This window comes from Oryzias latipes, chromosome 2 (assembly GCF_053564925.1).
Source record: "Oryzias latipes strain Hd-rR chromosome 2, Olatipes_Hd-rR_3.1".
Lineage (NCBI taxonomy): Eukaryota > Metazoa > Chordata > Actinopteri > Beloniformes > Adrianichthyidae > Oryzias > Oryzias latipes.
The window spans coordinates 10,716,228-10,743,062 of NC_136238.1; the positions used below are offsets into that span (position 1 = coordinate 10,716,228).

At 40.0% G+C, this 26,835-nt stretch overlaps 2 protein-coding genes and 2 long non-coding RNA genes across 5 annotated transcripts in view; 1 reads left to right on the forward strand and 3 right to left on the reverse strand.

The window, feature by feature from the left end:
- LOC101170160 (gamma-aminobutyric acid receptor subunit gamma-3) overlaps positions 1-26,835 on the forward strand; it is a 130,560-nt gene that overhangs the window by 34,317 nt on the left and 69,408 nt on the right. The window lies entirely within an intron of this gene.
- The window catches only part of LOC144984178 (uncharacterized), a 93,145-nt gene that overhangs the window by 26,284 nt on the left and 40,026 nt on the right, over positions 1-26,835 (reverse strand). The gene's annotated exons all lie outside the window — the stretch shown is intronic.
- LOC144990124 (uncharacterized) lies at positions 4,252-7,319 on the reverse strand. The gene is made up of 5 exons (XR_013654079.1): positions 7,179-7,319; positions 6,910-6,966; positions 5,661-5,728; positions 5,463-5,506; positions 4,252-4,404 (listed from the first exon to the last, which is right to left on the reverse strand). It is a non-coding gene; the product is annotated as an uncharacterized LOC144990124 (long non-coding RNA).
- On the reverse strand, positions 11,872-17,621 carry LOC111949111 (uncharacterized). 2 transcript variants are annotated; one of them, XM_023965559.2, is made up of 16 exons: positions 17,406-17,621; positions 17,170-17,305; positions 15,920-16,015; positions 15,120-15,485; positions 14,832-14,927; positions 14,520-14,749; positions 14,241-14,419; positions 14,073-14,160; positions 13,623-13,970; positions 13,424-13,541; positions 13,268-13,359; positions 13,069-13,183; positions 12,776-12,865; positions 12,522-12,683; positions 12,234-12,413; positions 11,872-12,158 (listed from the first exon to the last, which is right to left on the reverse strand). In XM_023965559.2, the coding sequence occupies exons 1-16, from the start codon at positions 17,472-17,474 to the stop codon at positions 11,959-11,961; spliced, it is 2,565 nt and encodes an 854-aa protein (XP_023821327.1). In that variant the 5' UTR covers positions 17,475-17,621; the 3' UTR covers positions 11,872-11,958. The 2 variants fall into 2 exon arrangements, with proteins under 2 accessions (XP_023821327.1, XP_023821336.1); XM_023965568.2 differs by lacking the exons at positions 17,170-17,305; positions 17,406-17,621 and adding an exon at positions 16,395-16,524.

A 26,835-nucleotide genomic window follows, 5' to 3' on the forward strand; every position in this document is an offset into this window, starting at 1 on the left:
TGGGATCATTTTTGCTCGTTGTTAACGACATCAATTGATACATTTCTTACACAAAAATGATACTGAGCATATTTTTAGTTTTCCATTTGGGGAAAATCATGTAAACTCCCACAGGTTGCCGATATAAGTGCTCCACGGTGCAAACGCATAAACTCACCGTGGCCTGTGAGGCTTCCCCACACTAACAAGGCAACAGCGAGCTCATGCATGACGTGATGTGTGATTACTGCGGATGACATGGGCTGTATTGGTGCACCACAGTAAAGAGTGATGGATTACAGTGTTTGTAGACAACATTCATGATGATCTGTAATTTGGCTTGAACTCCGTGAACTGCTGTCATAGAATCATTAGTAATGCTTGGACTGCATTCACACCAGTGGGAACATTGTCTTTTCATTCCTAAAACCCTTATTTATGTTTTTTGGGGCGGTCCAGCTCTTTGTAAATGAACATGCACTTTTAGGAATGTAATAATAAACCAAAGCTTGGCTATTCTTGGTGGTGCATTCACATGTGCCACGTGGGCGTTAGTCAGTATTAGCAAAGATGCTATCTTCGTTTGGTGTAGACTGTAAACTGATTTCTAGTTTTATTCCAGGTTATATATATATATTTGTCTTATCGCGCTTTGCTTGGTTAATGAGCCAAGCCTATATATAATATTTGACATCGTGTTATGTATCTGTTTTATTTGATAGGTTGCGTTCAAAGGTAGATGTGAGAGGAGGGCAGACAGGGTGGTTTAAACTGCATTGATTGGCTGATAGTATCAGATGGACAAGATTGACATCTCATTCAACCAATCAAAAGTCTGGTTAATGAATCATCGGTCATCAAAGTTATAACTTAGGGCAAAGGCAGCAAGAATTGTAGCTTCTAAAAAGAAAAAATCTATGAGGACACACCTCCAGGTTAGCAAACCGCTAAGCTCTGATGCATTGACTGATTTTTACCATAAACTATTGAGTGGGTGGTACAATCTCCTGGATTATTCTTAAGATTCAAATTAAAATAGAACAGAACAGATCTGCTCTACTGCATTCAGCCCAGCTGTTGTGGAAAGTAATAATAAAGTAGAGACACTATAACAGCTGTACAAATATAAATCATGCAGGGGTTTTCAGTGATTTTCTCTTATGATGCAGACAAAAAAAGACACATTCTACATAGTTATGTAATCAAAAAAATAGGTTTGAGTGGATTTTGTTGGGGTTTTAGGCTGGTTCATATTGTTTTAGGAGTATAAACTATTTATGGGTTTTATTGTTTTTATTTTGAACATCAACAATTTTATTGCCCAAATCTAAAAGTCTTATAATCTAATATGTAAATAAAATATACATATTTTTTAATCAAACTACAAACGTTCCAGATTTTTAATTTCTATATAAAGATTTTGGTTCACTTGATGAAGAAAAGATGAAGCAACTATCAGTTTTTCCCTCCTTTTAATTAAATGTCTTCATTAAAATGTCTCTTTTCTGAACCTGATCTGAGCTCTGGACTTATGGCCTAAAGACCCACTCCAAGGAAAATTGTGTTAGAACATACGATGGGCAGGACACAAGCTCCCTGCTCTGCTCCATTCTGATACGTCCACTTGTAGAAAACTAGATCCACACTAGTCTCCTTTGCAGATTCCTGGACAACCCAGTCTCATCCTAAAATGTGTAGTAGCTACATTTGTCCACATGGAAATACGTGACAGGTTCACAAAAACGGCCCGTAACTTGTGAGACACTTACGTTTCATTTTCCTATTCATTTTCTATTAGCCTTCTCAGGATCACGTGACTTCTGAGGTTTTGCCTGCCGTGAAAAAAAACATGGCGGATGCTCGTTCATTTTTCGGTAGAAAATCCCACAAAACAGGATTTTTTAAGGACTAATCTTTATTCTGACAACATTTCTAGTGAGAAATATACCATTTACTTTCAGAAGGCTTTTATAAAAATGCAGTTTTTAGTTATCTTTTTTCGCTCTGTGAAAACGTTTTTTTAGGGGCTCTAAATTGTGAAAAACAAACGTTTACACCTACGTTAGTCCACAGGGCGAAACGTCTTTATTTTACAACAGTGGTCCCAAGCCACCGGGCCTCGGGACACTTGGCACCGGGCCTCGGGACACTTGGCACCGGTACCGATCCATCCGCGGAACACTTGGCACCGGGCCGCGGGACACTTGGCACCCGGCTGCGGGACACTAGGCACCGGTACCGATCCATCCGCGGGACACTTGGCACCGGGCCACGGGACACTAGGCACCGGTACTGATCCATCCGCGGGACACTTGGCACCGGGCCGCGGGACACTAGGCACCGGTACCGATCCATCCGCGGGACACTTGGCACCGGGCCACGGGACACTTGGCACCGGGCCGCGGGACACTTGGCACCGGTACCGATCCATCCGCGGGACACTAGGCACCGGGCCGCGGGACACTAGGCACCGGTACCGATCCATCCGCGGGACACTTGGCACCGGGCCACGGGACACTTGGCACCGGGCCGCGGGACACTTGGCACCGGTACCGATCCATCCGCGGGACACTTGGCACCGGGCCGCAGGACACTAAGCACCGGTACCGATCCATCCGCGGGACACTTGGCACCGGGCCGCGGGACACTTGGCACCGGTACCGATCCATCCGCGGGACACTAGGCACCGGGCCGCGGGACACTAGGCACCGGTACCGATCCATCCGCGGGACACTTGGCACCGGGCCACGGGACACTTGGCACCGGGCCGCGGGACACTTGGCACCGGTACCGATCCATCCGCGGGACACTTGGCACCGGGCCGCAGGACACTAAGCACCGGTACCGATCCATCCGCGGGACACTTGGCACCGGGCCGCGGGACACTAGGCACCGGGCCGTGGACCGGTACCGGGCCGCGGGACACTTGGCACCAGGCGGTCCGCGGAAAATTTTTGCACCGGGACGCACAGAAAAAAAAATAATTTCCATTTTATTGTTTTATTTTTATTTTGAAATTTATTTTATTTTGAAAAGTGACCGGATAAAGTTGCACATGATTACACAGTGGATTTACGTTCATTATTATTATTGTTATTATTATTACTTAAGAGAAAATACCCCCCCCCCCCCCCCCCCCCGGTCCACGGTAAACGTGCCCCCCACCCCCACCGGTCTGCGGTAAACGTGTCTTGCGTTTTACCGGTCCGCGGTTGGGGACCACTGTTTTACAACACTTGCGCATTCTTTTCTCGTTCATTTCTGTGGGTCACGTGACTGACAGGTTTCCTAGCAGGAGCCAGGACATCGCCTGGGTTTTTGATGTGAATTTATTATTATTGGCTTTATAAACACTTTGTTTTGATGCATTTTCTAGCGAGAATCATACAGTTGTTTTCAACATTATGTAGCTTCCAATTGTATTTGATACCTATATATTTTTTCTACGTACATTCCTTCATATAACTCAACAAAATAGTATCGACGGAACATTTTTATGTTGCTATGGTGGTAGCTACGGACGCTACCGGCGAACCGGAAGGAAGCCACGGTTAATTTGCGGTTATTATTGTGTCAAATTATTATTACTTTTACTCGAAAACAGCTTTTCACAAGAGGAATGCAATTAGATTTCACAAACTCAACTCAACCCACTAAAACGGTACTACCCATAAGTCTTGCGTTCGGAAGTAACTTTTTGTTTTGGGGGAAAACGCTATTTTGATTATTCATACTGACTTTTGATTCGTTTTAATTGCTTTACTGAAATAAACTGACAATCTACGTTTACCACTTGGTTTATGTTTATGATTCCAAGGTTTTTCTTTTATAAATGCTATTTCTTTTATCTGTCTTTGAAATTGTAAAGAATATACGTCTGTATAATTAATAAATGGGGGAAGCTAAAAAGGCAAATGACGACCTGGAAGAACAGTGTGTTTTTTTTTTTTTTTTTTACCTCAAATATACATTCATCTATTTAGGTTGCACAATACAGCTCCATGCATTACATCTTTGCTCTTATTTCATTATACTAAATACCAAAAATGATTTACTATTAAGTATGTATCATTATAACTTGAGGTATGATCATTTGCAATTGCCATAGCTGTGACAATCCAACACAAAAACCTGATATCTGGTTATATGACAAATTTTTTGTATGTTTTTTATTGTAAACTTTTGTTTAGAATTTCACAACAAATGTGTCCTACCTCTATGGTATATCATACATGTGAGCATGTTGAGCAATAAAAAATGTAGATCAAACCCTTTCATTTGAACATTTTTATTAACAACAATTAGAAAGCAGTAACACAAACAACAATAATAATTTAAAAGGTCAATCTGATCAACAGAGGTGCCTTTGGGGTTTATTTTTTGGTGTTCCTTTTTTCCACCCACTGTGGAGACCATGTTTTCCCACTGCAAAAAATACATAAATCAATGAATACATAAAAACAGTTAATGACAACATTACAATAAAAGACAACAAGCTCCAGTGAACTCCAGTTTGTACTTTATGCTACCATGCTCACAGTTATGTTACTGCAAATTCATTTATCATTTTCTAATTTGACTGACACATTTGTATGGTCATATGTATATTATATATTGTTTATGTCCTTGTTTGTTCCCCTGAAAATATGTCCCTGCGACAATTAAGTATCCTTGCCTAATTTGTTAATTAACTCTTTAGTCAGGAACCTTGGGTCAACCCTGGACCCTGTCTCTAGAGTCTCTAGAGCAAATGTGACAAACTCCAGGCCCGCGGGCCAAATGTGGCCTGCCTTGTCATTTTAAGTGGCCCCCAAAAGCATAAAAGTTTTAAATTTCTTAAATAAAAAATAAAAAATTGGTGTGTATTTATTCATATCTAGGGGGAATCTGACTTGAAATATCAGATTGGGCTATATATTAGGACTTAAACACTTTCCATATAACCTAACCTGATAGAATCAAATTTAAAAAGATTTATGCTGGAGTAACAAGCAAACATATGTTTTCTATGCAACTGAAATTGTCATTTTAAAAAGTTATACTAAATACATAATAAGTTATTCCACATTAAGGAGTAGCTAAATTTATTTTTTATTACATTTACTTACATGTATAAATTATATCTGGCCCTTTGAGGACAACCACTTTGCTGATGTGGCCCTCAGTGAAAATGAGTTTGACACCCCTGGTGTAGAGTCTTGTCTCATGTCTCTGGTTCAGTGTTTGTCTTTTAATCATATAAGAACTATTGTCAAATTGAGTCCAACTGTATCAAAATCTAAAAGGGATATGATTTCCCATGCATTAATTTTATCATGCTGTATTATTTGTAACTTAATAGCTACATGTTTAAATAGGAAATCACATGAATGTTTTCAGGTGGTCCAGAGCACTGCTACAAGGCTAATAACTACACTGGCTCCACATCATGCACAGCCTCCTCTTATACAATCTATAAATAAACAAAAAAAAATTATACATACCACATGGAACATGGCTCCCATTCAACAAACTCCATTAATTTCCCCTGATAAAAGTAAATTTAAAAAATGATTTTTTAAACATAGGCCATCATATTATTACACTTAAGAATTGTGATGCCGTAAATTGTATTTCATACATTCATATGAAAGGCAGATGAAAAGTACACATTTCTACTTCAGATAAGAAATAAAAATAACCTTCTGCTTTTTTGTCTTCAAGACCTGCTTCACTGGGTAAAACTGATCTTCTCCCCCATGGCTGCACTCTGAAAATATAAAAAGCACAATATAAAGGTTTCAAAGAAAGTAAACAGTAGGAAAATGTTTGGGAAAACATTTGTATGATGAATTTCCAAATGAAACTTCATGTTGTCTGTGGTTTTGCAAAAGCAAACACTAAATGCTGTAATGTATTTTATACATGGACACATAGTCTGTGACAACTAAATTATAAAAAATTTTTTTTTAAAGCTGTATAGCATCAAATAACTAATTACTATCTCAGTTCACTGTCTTCTTATTGCCTTCTTATTTTGAAGCAGTAATGAAGTCTGGCCAGCTGATTTTCATTGAGACAAATGCTTCTCAAACACTAAACTTTTTTTTGAAACAGTTGAATTTAGAGCTTTGGGAAGCTTTGTTTTCTCCATCACTAATTAGAAGCACTTATAGCATGCACAGCTTCACCATTTAGTTGTGGTTATAAGCTACTACACAGTATTTGTATATGTTCAAAAAAAACAAAGAAATGGCCAGATCACAACAGTTTTTCCTTAGGTCATTTATAACTGTTGCTGAAAATTAAGTCAAAACCTGTAAATCACTTTTTGAGTGATTTTGCAAACATTTCACACAACATACTAACAAATCCTAATGATAACATGACCTTCTTCGCAAAAGTAGATTATGAATGTCACATTTATTTTTTCATGAACAAGTTACATGTAAAAATAATGTCAATTAAATATATGATATTAATATAGATTTGACAGTCAAACTATCAAAAAGTTAAATTAATCTGCTGCAACATAACTGAAAGTATATTTTATATATATATATATATATATATATACACACACATATATATAAAAAAGCTAATGTTCTATTAACAAAAAAGAAATTGCAGCAACATAACTGAAATTATATTTTATGTATATATATAAAATATAATTTTAGATATGTTGCAGCAATTTCTTTTTTGTTAATAGAACATTAGCTTTTTATTTTCTTTTTCTAGTCTTTTTGTTATCACTGTTTGTCAATTTTTTGCTGCTAGCATTTTAAGTATCCTTGTGAGGAACACATAACTCTGTTAAGTCCACATAAAGGTAACCTCAATTTTAAATAGTTGACTAAGGTCATTAAGCATGTCATTTAGAAGATACAATAACATTGTCTATGTTTGTATCTGAAGCTGTTGATAGCAAATAAAAGATAACCCATTTACCTCCAGGTGAATCTTTCTTGTTATCTCTTTTTTTCTTTTTCTTTGCTGGAACACCTGCTAGAAATAAAGAACATTTTCTGTAAATTATATTGTTGATTTCAATTAATATTATGCAAACATTTAAGCCCACAGTTTTTCCAGTGTGATTTAAATAAACAAAAAGAATGCTCTTTTGACACCATTTCAACATCTTACAATATGTTGTGGTTTTAACATGTATTTCAGAAGACTACGTCACCATATTATTAAAATGTTATGAATCTGCATACTGGTTGAAGGCTGGATGGATGGTGCAGTTGAAGGTCGAATGGCTGGTGAGGCTGAAGGCTGGATGGATGGTGCAGTTGAAGGTTGAATGGCTGGTGAGGCTGAAGGCTGGATGGATGGTGCAGTTGAAGGTTGAATGGCTGGTGAGGCTGAAGGCTGGATGGATGGTGCAGTTGAAGGTTGAATGGCTGGTGAGGCTGAAGGCTGGATGGATGGTGCAGTTGAAGGTTGAATGGCTGGTGAGGCTGAAGGCTGGATGGATGGTGCAGTTGAAGGTTGAATGGCTGGTGAGGTTGAAGGCTGGATGACTGGACCAGAGGGCATTTGAAGGCTCGTCCAACCTCAATGGGGAAAATAAATAAAATAATCTAAATGCAGTTGTCTTGTTATGCATATAATTTTTTTGTCTTGAAATACATTTGCTAAATTTAAACATATCACAATTTTACAACTTGTTTTACTTTTTTAGATCAGATATACATTTATTCCAACACATTGGATAGATTTAATGTACTACAATTCCTTCTACAGAATAAAATAATACCGGTACTATAAAAACTAAAGTTAATCAAATCAAAAGTGACAAATAAAGCAGCACAATAACCGTGAAAAATATATCACTATATACTCCAAGTGTTTTAGATTAGTCAAACGTTATTATTTTTTCTACCTCTAGAAATAATGACAAATTTGAATGCACTAATCCTAGGAACAAACTGGGCTGAAATTATAAACATTTTCAGACAGAAATACTTACCATTGATCATTAGCTCATATAGGTCTTTCATGCGGTCCAGACACTGTCCAGCTTGATCGGTTAATTGCCACCTAGGGTGAATGACATGTGTATGCCACGTAGATGTTTTCTTTCCAGGTCTGGCAATAAACACAACGGCTTTTTGTCCCAAAGTATTCAACTTTTCCACCTAAAAAAATTGTTACATCATCAGTAATAACTAAAATTATAAAATACAATTGCAGACATAAAACACGTACCAAAACCGATGCCTCATCCAAAACATGTGTGGTGGTTTTGTTTTTCTTGTGTTTTTGCAACCAAGTCTCCTTTTTGGATTGAAACTTCTCCAGTTTTTTGGCAAGCCTTTGCCTCATTGGCTGGATTGTTTGGCATACTTTACATGTCTTAGTTGCCACACCAATCACAGCTTTGCAGCTGACACAAAGTTTTGTTGTAGATCCTCGTGGCATCTTGACCTGTGAATATATATAAAATATATATAGAAAATATGTTTTGAAAAAAATTAACACTGAAATTGAATTTAAAAAACCCACTTAAGTTCAATAGTATATACTATACATTTGATCGACTAGTCAAACAAACTTACATTTGTGTTCTGGAGTCGAACCACTGGATTTGCATTATTTTCCAGCATAAAAAACATATAAACAAATAAACTTAATGACATGCTGTTTCTATCTAAGGTGTTGAAATTGGGGCACAGCAGAAATTCCATTTAATTGTTTGTTTGTAACCTATTAATTTCGTGGGTGTTTGCTTTCAATAACATAAACCTACAGAGGACCTAGTCTTAACTTTAGTACTTCATATTTTATTCAAAATATTCATTCATGAATTGTAGAATACACTTCTTCATATCAAATTTGATATGACAATAGAAAAAATAAAGTCATTGTTAAATGTGGTCAAGTTTAACTTTATTTAGTACCCCTGTTAAATGGAAAATTAACATGAAGTCTTTTAAGTCAAAATAAACTGCAATTGCTTCACTCTTTTACTATATGTAAATAATAAACAGAAATAGAAATTATCTTCAGATATACATTGACTTTATTTTGTATGTTCCACAATTAGTCAAAATGAAAGATGTTCTATATAATGATTTACTTAAAATGTAAAACTTAAGAGAAGGTGTTTAGATAAATTGTAGTGTTCACATTGAAATTCACAACTAGCTGTAAATTTAAACAACCAAGCACATGTTTGTGGTAGGTTGTTATTGGTTATTGACAATTATATTTTTCACAACTACGTACTACAAAGATCCCAAAAGTACATAGCATTTACATATAGCAGAAACCAGATATTGTGTTGTGGCAGTACTGTCAATCAGCAATCAATGGGCAGTTACTTTGTTTGTAGTAATTATCAGTTATGACATATTACCAAAATGGTGCCAAACCGTTCCACCAGCACTTCAAAAACATTACTACTCCGAAACCGGAAAAACAATTTCTCATTACATTCTTCTCTTTATGTTAGAACTAGTTGTCGTGTCTTACCCTGCTGCCTACGTCTTTGTTTAGGTTCTGACCAACAAAGAAGCACCCTTGCGATCGATATATGAGGTAGTTTCATTAGCTGGCACCGACCGACCCGCGTGCTGCCAGAACCCGGGCCAGATTAGCTAATGTCATTCAACAGTATGACTCCGTCTAGAGATGTATTAATTTTATAAACTAAAATTCTAAATTACAAAAGTAATACACCGTCATTAAAGTTAACTGTCACTGAAAATATTGTTCGTGGGGGGGGGTTAGTTCTGCTTGACTTGTGTCATGCGTGGGTTAGCTGAAATATTAGCTAAGAGGTAAAGCTTGCATGACCAGAAAAAATTATAGATTATTGGTATTTATTTTAAAGTTCAAATAGTTTAGATTTCCCGATGTATGTTCATTTCTTACCGTTTGTAGTCTTGCATCAGCTTCTTGGCAAGCCAGTCCTTTAACTACTCACGCGCAGTCATTGCCGCCCCTCCCCCTCTTCAAAGCAAGCGCACAAGAACAAAGCATAGGCCCCTTTTTATACTTTCATTTGATATAGAATTAAACTTTAGCTTTGAAAACTTTCAGAGCCTGTCACATTAAAATATATAATTTATGAATTTCATACATTGTTTACCTATTAACATCTACATTAATTTACACCTGCGGAAAAAATTTAAATATATTGGAATGGATATGCATATGTGCATCAATGGATATTAAGGGGTTAAACGTTTTCGGTATGATCAAAATTTTATGTGGATGTGAGAGATGAGGTCTTGAGATCAATTCAAATTGCATATTGCCATTTACTCCCAAAAAATAATGTACGTATGTTCAGCTCCTGATACTTAGCTTCAGGTTGGACCCAAGGGGATGGATCATACATCCTATGTGTGATCCATTGTTTTCCAAGAAAAACAGTAACATTGATACTTATATACAGTGAGGTCAATAAGTATTTGATCACCCTGTGATTCAGCAAGTTCTCACAATTTTAAAACATGGAGGTGTCTAAATTTTTCATCATATGTGCATTTCCACAGTGAGAGACAGAATCTGAAGAAACATTCAGAAATCACGTTGTACAATTTCTTTGTAAAAGTCTGTGACAAATACGTTTTTGATCACTTGAGTTAAACAACTTTGATATTTGGTACAGAAGCCGTTGTTAATCAATTACAGAGGTCAAACGGTTCATATATTTCTTCACTAGGTTAATACACACTGCATTAGGGATTTTGGCCCACTCCTCTACAGATCTTCTTTAGATCTGTCGGGGTTCGGGGCTGTCGCTGAGCAACACGGAGTTTCAGCTCCCTCCAAAGATTCTCTATTGGATTTAGGTCTGGAGACTGGCTAGGCCACTTCATTACCTTGATATGCTTCTTACGGAGCCACTCCTTGGTTTTCTTGGCTGTTTGCTTCGGGTCATTGTCATGATGAAAGACCCAGCCACGACCCATCTACAACGCTCTGACAGAGGTTAGGAGGTTTTTGCCCAATATCTCACAACACAGAGCCCTGTTCATCCTCTCCTTAATACAGTGCAGTCGTCCTGTCCCTTATGCAGAAAAACACCCTCAGAGCATGATGCTTCCACCTCCGTGCTTCACTGTAGGTATGGTGTTCTTGGGATGATGCTTCTTCTTTCTCCTCCAAACACACTGAATATATTTGAGACCAAAAAGTGCTATATTGGTCTCAGACCACAAGACTTTCTCCAATGACTCGTCTGGATCATCAAGATGGTCATTGCCAGACCTCAGACGGGCGTTGACATGGGCTGCCTTCAGCAGGGGAACCTTCCGTGCGATACATGATTTTAAACCATGACGTTTCAATGTATTACTTATAGCCTTGGAAACAGTGGTCCCAGCTCTCTTCAGGTCATTGACCAGCTCCTCCCGTGTAATCCTGGGCTGATTCTTCACCTTCCTTCGCATCATCCATACCCCACGAGATGAGATCTTGCGAGGGGCCCCAGTCCGAGGGACATTGACAGTCATCATTAGCCTCTTCTATTTTCTGACAATTGCTCCAACAGTTGTCCTTTTCTCACCAAGCTGCTTGGCAATTGCCCTATTTAAAAGCAGAACTGCAAGTCTTTGCTGGTCAGAAATCTCTGATAATTAAGTGCTCAAATACTTATTTGTAACAGTAATATACAAATAAATTGTTTACAAAAATCGTATGCGATTTCTGAATGTTTCTTTAGATTCTGGCTCTCACTGTGGAAATGGAAAAATTTTAGACCCCTCCATGTTTCCTAAGGGGGAGAACTTGCTAAATCACAGGGTGATCAAATACTTATTGACCTCACTGTACATACCTACATATATGTATACACATATACATACATATACTATAATATCCATATCAGAACTAGTTTAATAATACCTTTAAATTATGCAATGTAAAAAGAGTAGTGCAAAATTAAAAATCCACCAATTTCATTCAAGAGAATTTATTGGTCAATTATCACAGTTTACTTATGTTCTTCTGGAGACATTTGGGGGTGGGGTGGGCATGGCGGTGTCAAATATCTTCATCCGAGGAACTACTGTCTAAGTTTTCCTCATCTGTGGAAGAGTCATCTAAACACAATGCTTGCAATCCCAAAACATTCTGGTATATTTTGCGTGCAGCATCCTGTCGAGCACGGAGTTCTGTCGACCTTCTTTTCAGCAAACACAGTAGCCCCTCTCGTCCTTGCTCTGTCAAGGCGTCAGTGTTGCCTGACGATGACAAAAAGACAAATTAAAATCAAGTGTCTTTCCATATTTTCATTTATAAAAGAATGTTTTACCAACTTTGCTCAGTGATCCCTTCAGAAATCTGAGAAGAAAGCTCTTCAAGCATCCCAACCGCATTCCTTAGGTACTCCCAGTGCTGCTTAACTTCCCGAACCACAATGACCTTCTCTTCTTTCAACCTGGTCAGCAGCATTACCTTGTTAAAAAGCTGCTTTTTCTTAACCATGTCACCATGACCTAAAATTCAGCACAGTTTCAGTCATTTCAAATCCCCATTAAAATTCATCTAAAGTTAGGTATTAAAGTTTTTTGTTGAATAAAAAAAACAAAACAAAAAAAACGTACATTCCCAAGGCCAGAAATAGTTCTCATGAGCCAAAAGCACATCAGAAGAAGGTAATTTCTCTGTTTCAGACAAATCAGTGTTTCGTTTTGTGATGGCATCGTCTAAGGCTCTCTTTTCTGTAGCAATCTTCTTTCGTAATAGATGACGCCGTTTGTTGCCATCTAGAGGGAAAAAAAAAGTTCATGCATACCCAGCTTTATCTTACAAGAGTATTTCAGACATTTTCAATAACTTTTTATTTTTTTCCCCTCACCAGCCTTGCGATACAATTCATATTTCCTCTGTTTGATGCTCAGATACAGTCCTTCAATGGTTTTTTCAAGGTCATTATGACCAGTTGAATCTTGTGGGGAGAAAAGTAGAAGTAATTAAAATTATTTTAAGAACACAAGGTGCTTTGACAGTTTGACTTGGGCCAAAATTCTATAAAAAGGCATTCATTTGGAGGTTTACTAATATAAATGTCATTGGAATTAAAAAAAAAAAGAACAATTTTTGTGTGTCTGTCTGTCTATAATTTTTTCCCCCCAATAAGCTTCACAGTACCTGCAGCCCAATTTTTTACATCAGACACCCATTGCTGGACAGTGTCTTCTTGTATCGACAGCTCTTTAGTTAGTTGATCAAGATCTGCCAATGCTTCAGAAATCCTTTGTGCGGTCTGTCAAAAATATTGCAACATTGTTGAACAGTGTTTGAATGAAAGAAGTCTAAGAGTCATGGAAAATGGATGTCTAGTTTTTACCTTGATGTATCTTTTTGCTAGAATCTGGTCAAGCTTTTCCACCTTCCGCTTGTTCCATCCAATAGCCTGTATCGTAAGGATATCTGTGCGTACTTCAAGCACAACATATATTAGCCCAGCATAACAAAAAACAATACATTTTTATAATATACTTACCAGCTTTGGACATGTATTTAGAACATATGGCTGCCCGAGACAGGAAGCTGTTCACTTGCTCAACCTCCTCCCCCATTGTTATTCCTGCTCCCTCTTGGTTTCGACCTCCCCACTGCAACTGCAACAAATGTGATTTGTTTCCGTTAGCATTGAGTTTAATATCTGGAGTGATAGTGCAAAAGAGGTTGGCAATCATTACCTCACACATCCAGGAATGTGCTTTAGCATGCATGATTGAGAGGAAAGGATGCATTGTCAACAACCCCTGTAGTTCAGGACAGTGGCGCACAACCTTCTGCAGATATGGCCAATATTTGCACACCACATCGGAGCAGAAAAACCCTACATTCTGAGCAGCAAGTTCTTTTTGGAGAAAGAGAGGATATGCAAAAATTTCTCCACGGAACATATTGAGTCCTTTCAACAAGACCCCATGACGGCACACAGCAACCTCAACACCTTCCTCATCCACTTTGCTGGCAGATTTGTGAGAGGACTCTCGTGCTGCTAACCACTCGCCTCCTCCACATCTTCCCTTTCCAGGATTCTATTACAGATGACCAAAAGATATACAAATTTGATTGTTGTATATTAAGATGCATGGAATATTTTGAGAAACTTAATACACTTTTAAAAAAGTCGACCTTACATGTCGTGTTGCACCATGGATATAGTCCACAAAAGAGGCCACCTCTGTATCTTTCGCCAAAAAAACACCGTCAAAAAATCCATCAGGTCTAATGGAAAAAAAAAAAAAACATGTTAAAATTACATCCATAGAAAATTCAACATAACATTGAAAATGTTTACCCCATACCCTGGTTGGCTTCTGAAGCGGTAAAGTTTGCGGTTCCCATCCACTGCAACAGCCAACATGGAGGGGGTGCATGCTGGGCACTTAAAGTGATGCACCAGTGACAGCCTCTCAACTTCAAATTTGGCATAGGACCACTCCAGAAAAGATTTCTGCATGGTGTCGCCACATATTTTTCCACTCTGGTTCAAAACAAAACGAAAAGAAAACAAAAAAAAGACAAAAGTTAAAGATACAACAGTCAATGTAAAACACAGTTGTTGCCTCAATTATGTAACTTACTCGACCAAAGACTTTAGTGCGCTGTTCAAGCATTCCGACAAAAGCATGCCTTGACATTCCTGGTGCAGTAATTTTAAGATCTTCATATGATGTGAACAAATCCACTGTATATAAAGTCTCAAAATGTACTGTGGCTGGCCAATATCCACTTTCAACCAAATCACCAATGCCAACATCCCAGGTTTTTCCACAGGAACAGGTAACATTTGGCAGGGATAGGTTGTATCGTCCTTTAAAAGAAATAAATCACATTTTATTACAGTATAACTTTGAAAGACTATTATTTTGAAAAAAAGAAGAAAGGAACATTACCATTCATTCCAATCAGAATCACTTGTTTTCCTGCAGAAACTTCTGTTTGACCAGTAGAGCAGTCACAGCAGGGAAGGACGACAGGCAAAAGGCATGCTTGTAAAAGTAAACAATTCATATTAGTTAAAACATAAAATATTATCTGCAAATGTGTTTTATTTCTCAAAGGAAAAAATAATGCATCTTTTTTTTTTTTTTTTTAAAAAGATTTTTAAACAAGCATTGAGGGTGGTTTTGATTTATTTAACAAATTTAAAAGGCCCATGTGATTTTAATGAGAAAAAGTACCTCTTTCGTGGAAAGTAAGTTTTCCTCCCTCTTCCTTGATGAAAGTGGTTGGTGGGAGTGGCCTATAAAATCCCTCCACCGTCGCTGATCGGTTGTGAAGTACTCTGTTGTCATGTACAGCCAAATCACATGACGCACAATAAAGTGGTCTTGGCAAACAGTCGTGACACACTATTACTGCAACCTGAGAGCGACAGTGATGGCATTGTCCCCCTTTTGGCTTCCCAGATTGCAACATCTGATCGACCATAAAAGGTCTCAACACTGTCCACTTTTCCAAGGACGAAGCTTTCCTAGCCGTCCAGTGTGATGGAGTTGGGTCTTCAGCGGGGCCCAGAAGGTCTTGAACCTCTTTGATGAGGGACCCTATTGAGGAAAAAGAAGAAACAGGGGGGGTGTTACAGTATGTAAAAGTAGATTCTGAAAATGTGTTCCACGTGATTAAGAACTCCAAAAGGCTATGAATACGTGACAATGTTTTCATCTTCAGAGCACAATGGATTTATAAATGGCAGTCGCAAAATGGTTGTATCAATTAGATTTTCACTTTGTGAAATTGAGGACTTTCTTCGCCTTTAAAAAAAAAAGTAGTGAGCATGGTGCCCGAATTTTAGCATCCAACCACTAGATATTCCTGCATTATATAGTTTTTTAGCAGTTATGGATTGAGGGGAATTCATGCAGCAACTGTTTAGACAGAAAAAAATTGAGGTAAACTATGTAGATCAACTACATTTTAATATACTTTAAATTGTTCTCAGAAAAAAAAAGTTCTGAGGACAACTGTATCAATAACTTACCTATATCGTGAGAAGGTTCTGTCACACTCTGCTGTCCACTAGTAGATGGCATGCACAATTGGTCTACAGTTGGACTTTGAGCCATTGTTGGAGTTCCTGAAATAAATAAGAGCACGAGTAAAGAGAATTATCTGCCAGACATACAGGCCTTTCACTGTTCTGGTTGCTTAGCATCCTAGAGCTGAAACAAATGCTTATTTTTGGATAGTGCACTATGGAGAAAGTTATAGCAGTTTTTCAATTCTAGCCACATTACTCAAAATCCAGAACTTCCTAATTGAGACAAGTTTAATAACATATTAAAGGTAATTATTGTGGTCCTTGGAATGGTGTACGCATAGATAGCCTTGATAATACCCTGCTAACATCTTGGCCTGTTAGGCATCATAGAGACTAAAACAATCTATATGTGTTTTATAATACAGAAAACCCCCATGATAAAAAAATAAATAAAAAGACACTGAAATGAACTTGCCTTTCACTAAATTCCAGTAATCCCTCGCCAAATTCCAGTTCACCCTTTACAAAGACAGTGGAAAGTAGGTTTTCCATATTTGTATTGTACGACTAAAAAGGATTTAGAACTAGTGGGGTCTTGTTATTAGAGTGGGAGTAAATGGAGGCGTTTCACACAGCCTTATCCCCTTCTATCATGATTGGCTATTGATGACGATGACGATGACGATGATGATGACGATGATGATGACGATGATGATGATGATGTCCCCCCACCCCGTCACTGGCCTTGTGGGCAGCGGGAGCGCCAGGGGGGTTGGGCCACTTAGTCTAGTTCTCTGAATGGTAGCCCAAATTGTTTCACCATTTTCACCCTAAAGTGCTATAAGCTAACCACTTTTTCCAAATCTAAATTCCAAAAGCCAGTGCCCTTTAACTCCCCTAGGAAGTCTGCCAAAACGAGTGTGCGTCCATGCTCACCACATTGGCATGTTTAGACCACAATGCATTGCGTTTGAATGAGTTTTTTTTATTTAATGTAAATATAATTTTTCAAAAAGGATGGTGTCCGAGTACTTTTTAAAAATCGAGGTATCAATAGCCCCCCCCAATTCTATTCTGGTTCTGCCAAAATTACAAAAACAAATCTAGACTTGTACCGCGAAAGCCACGTGTGTGCCTGATGCCAAACCTTGTGTGGCCATCTTGTCAGCAGCTTCCTACTTCCCTTGATTCCATCCCCTTTCCTTTGTTGTTTTAAAAGTGCAACAAGCAATGTGACCAGGTTTACTCACTTTTGGATGAAACAGGTTTCCGCCGCTCTCCTGTTCTACGACGTTTAGGCAAAGGATTTCCATACTCGTCCTCCTCGTGCCTAACAAAGGTCACTGGGCCTGTTCCCGACGGTTGTACAGCTGCAGGCTGTTTACGCTACAAAATAAAGTTATAAAGACATACACGATGTCACTGGTTATATAAATAAACGTTTTTTTTTTTTCATTTTTACAAAATTCAATGAAATCGAACCCACCTTGAATTCTTCTATAAGCGCGTCTGCGAGAAATAAAGCGTCATCGACTTTGTCCCCTACCGGCTCCATCGCGATCCACAAAGCATGTAAAACTCCAGGGGGTTTAAATAGGTAGTGGGTGTCACCATTTAGTTGCCCAACCCGTGGACTGACGAAACAAGCCTGCTTTGTGTAAATATTTTTTGTTTAAATTACTCAAAAGACATGTGGCTACACTAAAGTTTAATTTCTTTTTCCTAGAGATGGATCTGTAAATATGACAAAGAAAAAATCGTATGAAGAAAAAAAATGTAGCTAGGACGCCGGTGTAAAGGACACCGGTTTTGACTGGTCTTGGTATTTTCTATAAAAACATTTAGTAGAACTCATTACTATAAAACTAATAAATTTAGTGTCCATTTCTCGCAGTAAAAGCAATTAAAACGAATCAAAAGTCAGTAAATTGTCTCAAACGTTAACCTCAATTGTCTTTTTCAATAAAAAAAGAAAACCGTGGCTTCCTTCCGGTTCGCCAGTAGCGTCCGTAGCTACCACCATAGCAACATAAAAATGTTCCGTTGATACTATTTTGTTGAGTGATATAAAACAAAGTGTTTATAAAGCCAATAATAATAAATTCACATCAAAAACCCAGGCGATGTCCGCTATATTTTGGGTCCTGGCTCCTGCTAGGAAACCTGTCAGTCACGTGACCCACAGAAATGAACGAGAAAAGAATGCGCAAGTGTTGTAAAACAGTGGTCCCCAACCGCGGACCGGTAAAACGCAAGACACGTTTACCGCAGACCGGTGGGGGTGGGGGGCACGTTTACCGTGGACCGGGGGGGGTATTTTCTCTTAAGTAATAATAATAATGAACGTAAATCCACTGTGTAATCATGTGCAACTTTATCCGGTCACTTTTCAAAATAAAATAAATTTCAAAATAAAAATAAAACAATAAAATGGAAATTATTTTTTCTTTCTGTGCGTCCCGGTGCAAAAAATTTTCCGCGGATCGCCTGGTGCCAAGTGTCCCGCGGCCCGGTGCCAAGTGTCCCGCGGATGGATCGGTACCGGTGCCAAGTGTCCCGCGGCCCGGTGCCTAGTGTCCCGTGGCCCGGTGCCAAGTGTTCCGCGGATGGATCGATACCGGTGTCCCGCGGCCCGGTGCCAAGTGTCCCGCGGATGGATCGGTACCGGTGCCTAGTGTCCCGCGGCCCGGTGCCAAGTGTCCCGCGGATGGATCGGTACCGGTGCCTAGTGTCCCGCGGCCCGGTGCCAAGTGTGCCGCGGATGGATCGGTACCGATGCCTAGTGTCCCGCGGCCCGGTGCCAAGTGTCCCGCGGATGGATCGGTACCGGTGCCTAGTGTCCCGCGGCCCGGTGCCAAGTGTCCCACGGATGGATCGGTACCGGTGCCAAGTGTCCCGTGGCCCGGTGCCAAGTGTCCCGCGGATGGATCGGTACCGGTGCCAAGTGTCCCGCGGCCCGGTGCCAAGTGTCCCGCGGATGGATCGGTACCGGTGCCAAGTGTGCCGCGGATGGATCGGTACCGGTGCCTAGTGTCCCGCGGCCCGGTGCCAAGTGTCCCGCCGATGGATCGGTGCCTAGTGTCCCGCGGTACCGGTGCCAAGTGTCCCGCCGCTCAGTGCCAAGTGTGCCGCGGATGGATCGGTACCGATGCCTAGTGTCCCGCGGCCCGGTGCCAAGTGTCCCGCGGATGGATCGGAACCGGGCCTAGTGTCCCGCGGATGGATCGGTACCGGTGCCAAGTGTCCCGAGGCCCGGTGGCTTGGGACCACTGTTGTAAAATAAAGACGTTTCGCCCTGTGGACTAACGTAGGTGTAAACGTTTGTTTTTCACAATTTAGAGCCCCTAAAAAAACGTTTTCACAGAGCGAAAAAAGATAACTAAAAACTGCATTTTTATAAAAGCCTTCTGAAAGTAAATGGTATATTTCTCACTAGAAATGTTGTCAGAATAAAGATTAGTCCTTAAAAAATCCTGTTTTGTGGGATTTTCTACCGAAAAATGAACGAGCATCCGCCATGTTTTTTTTCACGGCAGGCAAAACCTCAGAAGTCACGTGATCCTGAGAAGGCTAATAGAAAATGAATAGGAAAATGAAACGTAAGTGTCTCACAAGTTACGGGCCGTTTTTGTGAACCTGTCACGTATTTCCATGTGGACAAATGTAGCTACTACACATTTTAGGATGAGACTGGGTTGTCCTGGAAGAACTTGCAGAGTTCTCAGTTATGGGTGACTGGAAGGGGGGTTGCTTCTCACCAACAGTCCTGCCCACGACTCAGAGGTGAATTTCTAATGAACTTTAAAGAAACTAAAAAGTGACAGGTGTTTGTGGATCAGAAGATGATCGGAGTGGGGCCTTAAAAATGATTCAGTGAATGATGAAGGACCAGAATCAGAGCATCAGTGAAACACTCTGAGCATGGCTAAAATGTTTTTTGTATGATAAATGTCATCCACCAGTGCAGAGGGGATGTTTTCATGTAAAAATTATCATAATAATGATGGATCCAAAAAAAGAAAAAACTTATTCTTGTCTTTGGCTACAGGGAAGTTTGTGTTTTAGCTACACAACCAGGACTGACCTTTTTTAAATGTCTAACAGCATATTTGACAGGAGAAACTATCAATCAGTACCATCTGCTAAGAGTCCAATAGATTTTGAGGACCAGAAACTCTTATTTCTGCTGCTTTTTCTTAGTGAATCTCAATTTTTCTAGGTAAACAGCAGCAGATGTCTGGCATAAGTTTTAAACTAGACACAACTACATTACTGTGTTTATTCTATGAACAATTTTTTTACCTTTCTTAGCTCTCTTCATACATGTCTGAATGGGTTGTTGCCATAAAATTTAAAATTTTACTTTTCTTAGAACCGATAATATTTCCTCAATACGTTCATAGTTATTCAGTTTATTCACCCAATAGTAAATGGTTACTTTATTTAATTTTCTTTGATAATAGACACCAATTTATTGATAGCCACTTTTAGTTTTACTACTTTAGTAATGCCTCATTCATTTTCAGCTTTAGCTTTAAACACTAAGAACATTGAATAGTGGGGTTTTACTAGAAATGTAAAAGGACCCTTATCTTTTTGTCTGTTAACTACGTGTTTGATAGTTGGGATTCCTCTTTTGGAAAAGAAACGGCATGATTTTCTCAATTGTTTCTTTTTGCGAACATGAGTCGAACCACTAGAGGGCCCAGCCATACTCGCACATTCTCTCCCATTGGCACAGTAATGGTTCTGAGTATAAATAATATTTTATGATAATTTTTCCTGCTAAAAACAAGACGGTGCTGTGTGTCTTTGGTTAACAGAGTGGAATGAATCATTTTCCGGCACATTCGCTTTTAAAGAGACTGAAAAAAGAGACTTCTAATCTGAGGTTGATCTGACAGCCCACTGAGCCCTTCATATTCCCAGCACAGAAGTCCTTGGAAAGTGAACATATGGGAGTTGAACGGTCAGCTGGGAAAAGTGCATATGAATGTACACACAAGTGTTTTCAGGGGCTGACAATGCGTAATGCATTCGTTATGCCAGCCAGGCCAAGCAGGCATAAAAGCCCCTTTTTTTTTCTTAATCGAGCCCCACGGGGTAATTCGATAATACAGATGGGAGCTGTCATGCTTTTCTGAGAGAGAACACAGAGGATGAAGATGAGCAACAAGCGGAGGATGAAGGAGAAATCATATGGTCCCTCTGGTTCAGGGCTTCTCCATAAAGAGTGGAATATTAGCGTTAAGAGAAAAGATGAGTTGATTTACAAAACTGGACTTCCTTGCATTCTTTTTTTTTTTTTTTTCCTCTTGGATAGATGCAACCAGCAAAGCAAGTTCTCAGACAACAGTAATTAGGAAAGCCCGATTTGAGATGGAGCTTTGCACATCAATCTGCCATGGATTATTTGAACAAACAAAAATAAAGGAGCCAGATAGTCTTTTTGTACAAAATCTCCTCCAGATTGTCCTTTTGTTTCAACCACAAGCGAGTCTCTGTCCATTTCTGCCTAAAACAGAGGCAATATGTTTCTGTTTTCCAGTGCATTTCCTCTGGATTTTTAGGATACCCTCAAGGTTTGAAAGCAGGCATTCAATTTTCACGCAGTCCATAAAAAATATATATTGTGCATTGTTGAGTGACTAAATTATCCCCCAAAAAATAGAGAATTATTCATGAGCCTGAATATGGGAGAGAAGCTAAATCCCAGTTGGGGCATCATATCAGGTTAGAGGCTCAAATCTCCAACCCAACAGACCCATTTCTGAGACCTAAAATCCAGTAGCACGTCTACATAAATGCGGTCATTGTAGATTCACTTCTCTATGAACCAACCGAGAACAGGCCATAACACAAAAGACAGGCTGTGCATACAATTAAAATTCAACCAGTAGGTTTTACAATAAAAAACAAACAAGACAGCTAAGTGAATCGCTTCGATTCATTGGGATGCAAGTGGCAAACTATTATGTTAATTAGGCTGCTTTTACTTACTGCTGAAACATGTTGCCTCGAAAACTCAAACAGCCATGAAAATTAACTTTTGATTGGGATTTAGACCAACAAAATAAACACATGTGTGTCAGCCAAAAAGACTAGACTACCTAGACTAGACTACACTACTTGCACTACCGATGCAAAAGTTGCAAAAACAAAAAAAAAATTCTAAGAAACAAGTAATTTGTGTCTTCTGAGTACAAGCAGGAGTCGAGGCTTTGATTTACTTTCTGTCTGCTTATTATTGCCTTTATTTGTAATTTTTATGCAGGTGTTCTTTCTAAAAGATTAGCAGCACTACAGAAGCACTTTAAAGATCCAACCTGATCATACTTTGATCCAACTTAGAAGTGTTCCCAGGGATCTTTTACTTATGATTGCGTTGTTTTGGGGGCAAAAGTAAAAGTCTGTGTTGTTTCGAAGACAATTTCCACAGAGCGGCAGTGGTTTATTAGAAATTTGCCTCAAAGTTGTGGGTGGGACCAGAAGGAACCCTCTGCTTATTTCCCATGATGCCTGTGTTGACACAGTCTCCCGCTAGCTTACAGACCCTCACGACCCCAAGCTAACATCAGCAGTGCAACAAAATTTGCGAGCAATGTTGGCGCTATCCACCCGTACAGTTTTGATCCAGATTCCAGCTCGGACAAGGGTAATGAAGACATACATGGATCTATTGGTCTACAAGTGGATGCATCAGAATGAAATGCTACAAGAACATGTTCAAAACATCAACAGTACAGTTTTCATTGGAGTGGGTCTTTAAGCATCACATTAAACAAAAACATATCTAAAGATTATTGCCTAACTTTTGTTTAAAAAACTGTCTACACTGACAATAACTCTTAAACAAGGAGCATGTCATTCTATCTTTCCATAAAAAGTTAAATGTTCATGAAACTGTCTTTTATTCATTTGGGAGCACGGATGAAATCAACCTTAGGTCAAACTTCAAGGTTTAAATATCTGCTAGTAAATTTGCATGTCTTTCACCAAAGCTACTGGGGGTTCAATTTTAGAAAAAAAATTAATGACCAAAAACAGGAACAGATGCTTCCAGAAAATGAATAATTTCAAAGTGCGGCTGCTAAGTGAAGCAGAACATTGCATTGGAATGGAACCAACAGCTCCCTTCCTCCCAGAAGGCCTGATCGTACTGAAACTGTGAGAAGGAGAAGGTGGGGAGGGATTCAACTTTTATCAGTTGGCTGTAATTGCTGGTCTGTGCAAACATTTTAACGATGCGTAGCAACTAGAGCAGTGAGCTGAACCAGAAACTAGACATAATAGGTATTAAAATACAAGACTACGGCCTAAAATTCTTTAATGGAATAAACGGGATCCATAAAAATGTCAATGTTTTCACACCCCTCATTGAGTAAAAAAAGAAAGGCTTGTTTAATGACCTTATTTCTCAAAAGCTTTACATTTTGTTAAAATTAATGATTACACACAATTGCCCAATGGGCAGTCAGGATGAGTAGCCTTGGAAAAGAAACATGTGCTTCATGTTTTCAATTAAAACGAGCACTTTTCATGTGGTGGGAAACACAAAGTGCTTTGCAGGGCAAAAACTATTTTCAGACTGATGAAAGACACACAAATCTTAGTTTCTTCTATTCAGTTTAATGGTAAAAACCCTTATTTTGCCACCAAGTTACAGCAGCCCCATAACCCTTTATCAGCAGACATGTTGCTGGCGACGCCCAAATAACACAAGCTCTTTGACATACTGTAACTCTTTGACCGTTTATGTAGTACTGTTTATGGTAGTCCAGAAAATCCCAGGCTCCGCCCCTTTCGTGTGCATCATGTGCAATCAATTACTAGATTTTCTCCGCCTGAACTGGCATCTGACTTAAAACTGTATTGTTCCAATCTTGGTTTTGTGAGGGGTTGGGAAGCTGGTGTGGGAGAGTGTTAACAGATGATGATGGGAAGAAGGGGTGGGCTTACTCTGGGCCAACAGTCCCTCCTACGAGTCGGAGGCAAATTTTAATGAACTACTGCTGCTCTGCAGAAACGGTGACCTAGAAAACGAGTGATTTTGGCTAAAAACAGCATACTCATAATTAAAAGACCAAAAGATGATCGGAGAGGGATTTTAGGGAGTTTGTCTTGATACTGCAGTTTTGAGTAGTTTTTAAAACTCTTTTAACCTTCTATTAGTAAAACAAATGAAAGCTCATAACTAGTTATAACCTGGAAGGTAACGTATCGACGACTGGACAACCCAAATGTACTTTCAGGTTGATTAATTCATAGGACATTGATAAAAACTGTATTTTAAAAATATAATAAGAGGCATTTTGTATGGAACTTTATTAGTAGTGCCTTTATAACATTACAGAGCCAGCGTTGAGCTGAAAAAAGCTCCCCCTCGGGAGAGCGCTGCATCTTTAGTGTCCATGGTTTTAGACTGTTTTCATGTAAACATGAATTAACTAGAGGCAGAATTTGGGGGGAAAATAGTGCTTTTTCTGTCCATCTGCTCCGCTTTAGTAAACCTGTCCTTGTTTTCTCAGCAGGTTTGAATTCGACTCTACAGTTGCTTCAGACTACAGGTGACTGACTGAAACCCCTCTTCTCGTGGGGGCGTTTTTCAGCAAGAAACGGCAATTGAAAATAAAAGATTTCATAGGTGGCATGAAAACGCCAAATGCAGAGAGCAAAGATTGATTAGAAATCAAAACAGGAGTTCCTCAGAGGAAAAATAATTTTTATATAATGTTTTCATGCTGTTGTAAATTCTGTTTGCATCTAATGTAATATCATTTTTTTTAAATAACATGCATAGTTTTTCTTTGTAAAATAATTTACAAAATTAGATATTTTGTAGAATAATTTGGTACTGGTAATTTTATTTATTTATTTTTTTTATCTACCAGCCAACTTGGCTGAGTCAAAAATGAGATTTTGGTGTCTGGAGTTGCGACGTCAAACTTGTAGCATCAAACCATATGCAGCAAAATCCATTTCAAGGCTGTTGCTACCAGAAATGCTCTGCCGAGTGCGTTCTAGTATTTCTCTTTATGAGAGCTCAAGCTAGCGGTAGCTCCTATAAAATCTGCTGCATTGATCTACAAACATTTTTTGAGACATTTTGTAAAGGCGGTGTTAAAATAAAATAGTTTTTGTTAAATACATTCCATAATTTGTTATTTTTGTCAAAGCAGGTAGAAAACAATCGATTAAAATCGAAAATCAAATTTGGTATAAAAAATCAGTTTTGGTTTTTTTTTTTGCGAGATCGCCCAGCTCTATTATAAATTTTTTTTTTTTTTTACCACTTTCAGAATTGAATGAATCTCAGGATTTTGCCGACACCTAAGTAGTTTGCCTCGTGTGTTTTTTACAGCATTAAGAGACCAGATCATTTTATACATTTTTTTTTTTTTTTTTTTTTTTTTTTTAACTTGTCCTGTCCAACAGCTGGGCAGACAGACGAGAGCTGAGGGCCTCTTGTGTTGGACATATTTTACTTTAACAAGAGGGGTTATTAATCTTCTGACAAACCAAAGGTTTGTCTGAATAAACCCCTTTTGTAATTGAGGCCAAACTTTATTAATTTCAATCATGTCTGAAAATCTTTGGTGTTGGACCGGACGGTAAAGGAAAGAGGGGAAGAAGAGAGAGGGACGCTAGAGAGAGGGGGGGGTAGGGGGTGATAATAGGAGGGGAAGGGGGATAAGACCATGAAGCAGCATACAGCAACAAGTTTACTGGTTGTTAATCATTATGGTAAGGTTCAAATGCAGTACAAAAAGGGCGGGGCCTGTCCACACACACACTCAAATGTTATAAACACACCTGCTAGCTGCAAAAATGTCCACCTGTCGACATGTACACAAAACAGATAGTGTTCACACGCATACTTATGCCTTTAAACCAACTAGTGTGAAATATTTCAGTCATTCAGTCATGCAAGCTATTAGTGCAAAGGTGAGCTAACACCAGTGCTCAGGTGAGGTTTTATGTTCTTCTAAAATGGATGGTGGAACGTGAAAAGAAGGAGGGAGAGTGCCCAGCCATCCCCACCCCAAGACCCCCACCGCAGCAGCAGCGGCAGCCGGAATCCCCCCAACGCCACACGGGAACCGGCAGGGAACAACCGCCGCCCGGGCGACCAAGCCCGCCACCCAGGCCAGGGCCAGCAGGGCCGCCGCAAGGCCCCCAGAGCCAGAGGCCAGGGAAGCACGGAGGGAAAGAGAGCGCCGCCCCAGCCCAACCAGGAGAGCAGCCCCCCCGCCGCGCCGGGAGAACCCAACGCAGAGCCCCACCGGAGAAGGACGCCCACAGCCCCAAACGAGCACCCCACCACCACCCAGGAGTTCCGGGCATCCCCCCGCCCCAACCCCAGGTACGAGCCAGGACCCCCCAAGGGAGACCCGCTCCGCACTCCAGGCAACCATCCGCCCGGCCCACGGTTGGTCCAGGGAGGAGCGAGGCAGGGGGCCCGCCGCCCCCGCCCAGGAGGGGGGAACCCCGGGGAAAAAAAAAGAGGGCCCACAAGGGGTGTTATAAATATGGCCCGACCAGGCTCGGCCACAGTTGGAAATTTGGCGGGGCCCAGCACTCAGGAGCAAGGACCAGAACCCACCCCCCAGGGACCAGACACCCCCGGCTCAGATGTAATGTGAACTCCCCCACCGCGCGGAGAGAGCACCGCCGGGCCCAGGAAGCCGGCACCCCGGGGACACGGCCGCCGTTGCAAAGGGGGGCCCGCACCCCCCACCAGGGAAGAGGCAGGGGACAGACGGACCCAGGTCCCACCTTCCTTGCAAATTGTGTGTGCGTGTATGTGTGTTTGAGATGGTGTGTGTGTGCATGTGTTTATGTTGGGATGTATATATTGAGGGGGGAGGGGTGTGTGTACTAAGGGGGGTGCAGTTAAAATTGGCGGGTAGGGCACT

Bases quoted from the DNA above. Each gene is read 5' to 3' on its own strand.
- LOC111949111 (XM_023965559.2), bottom strand. From the start codon at position 17,474: ATGGAGCCGGTAGGGGACAAAGTCGATGACGCTTTATTTCTCGCAGAC. The intron at 14,420-14,519 runs GTAAGTTACATA...GTTTTGAACCAG, and splicing joins GCACTAAAGTCTTTGGTCGA to AGTGGAAAAATATGTGGCGA. The intron at 13,971-14,072 runs GTAAGGTCGACT...CATCTGTAATAG, and splicing joins TCCATGGTGCAACACGACAT to AATCCTGGAAAGGGAAGATG.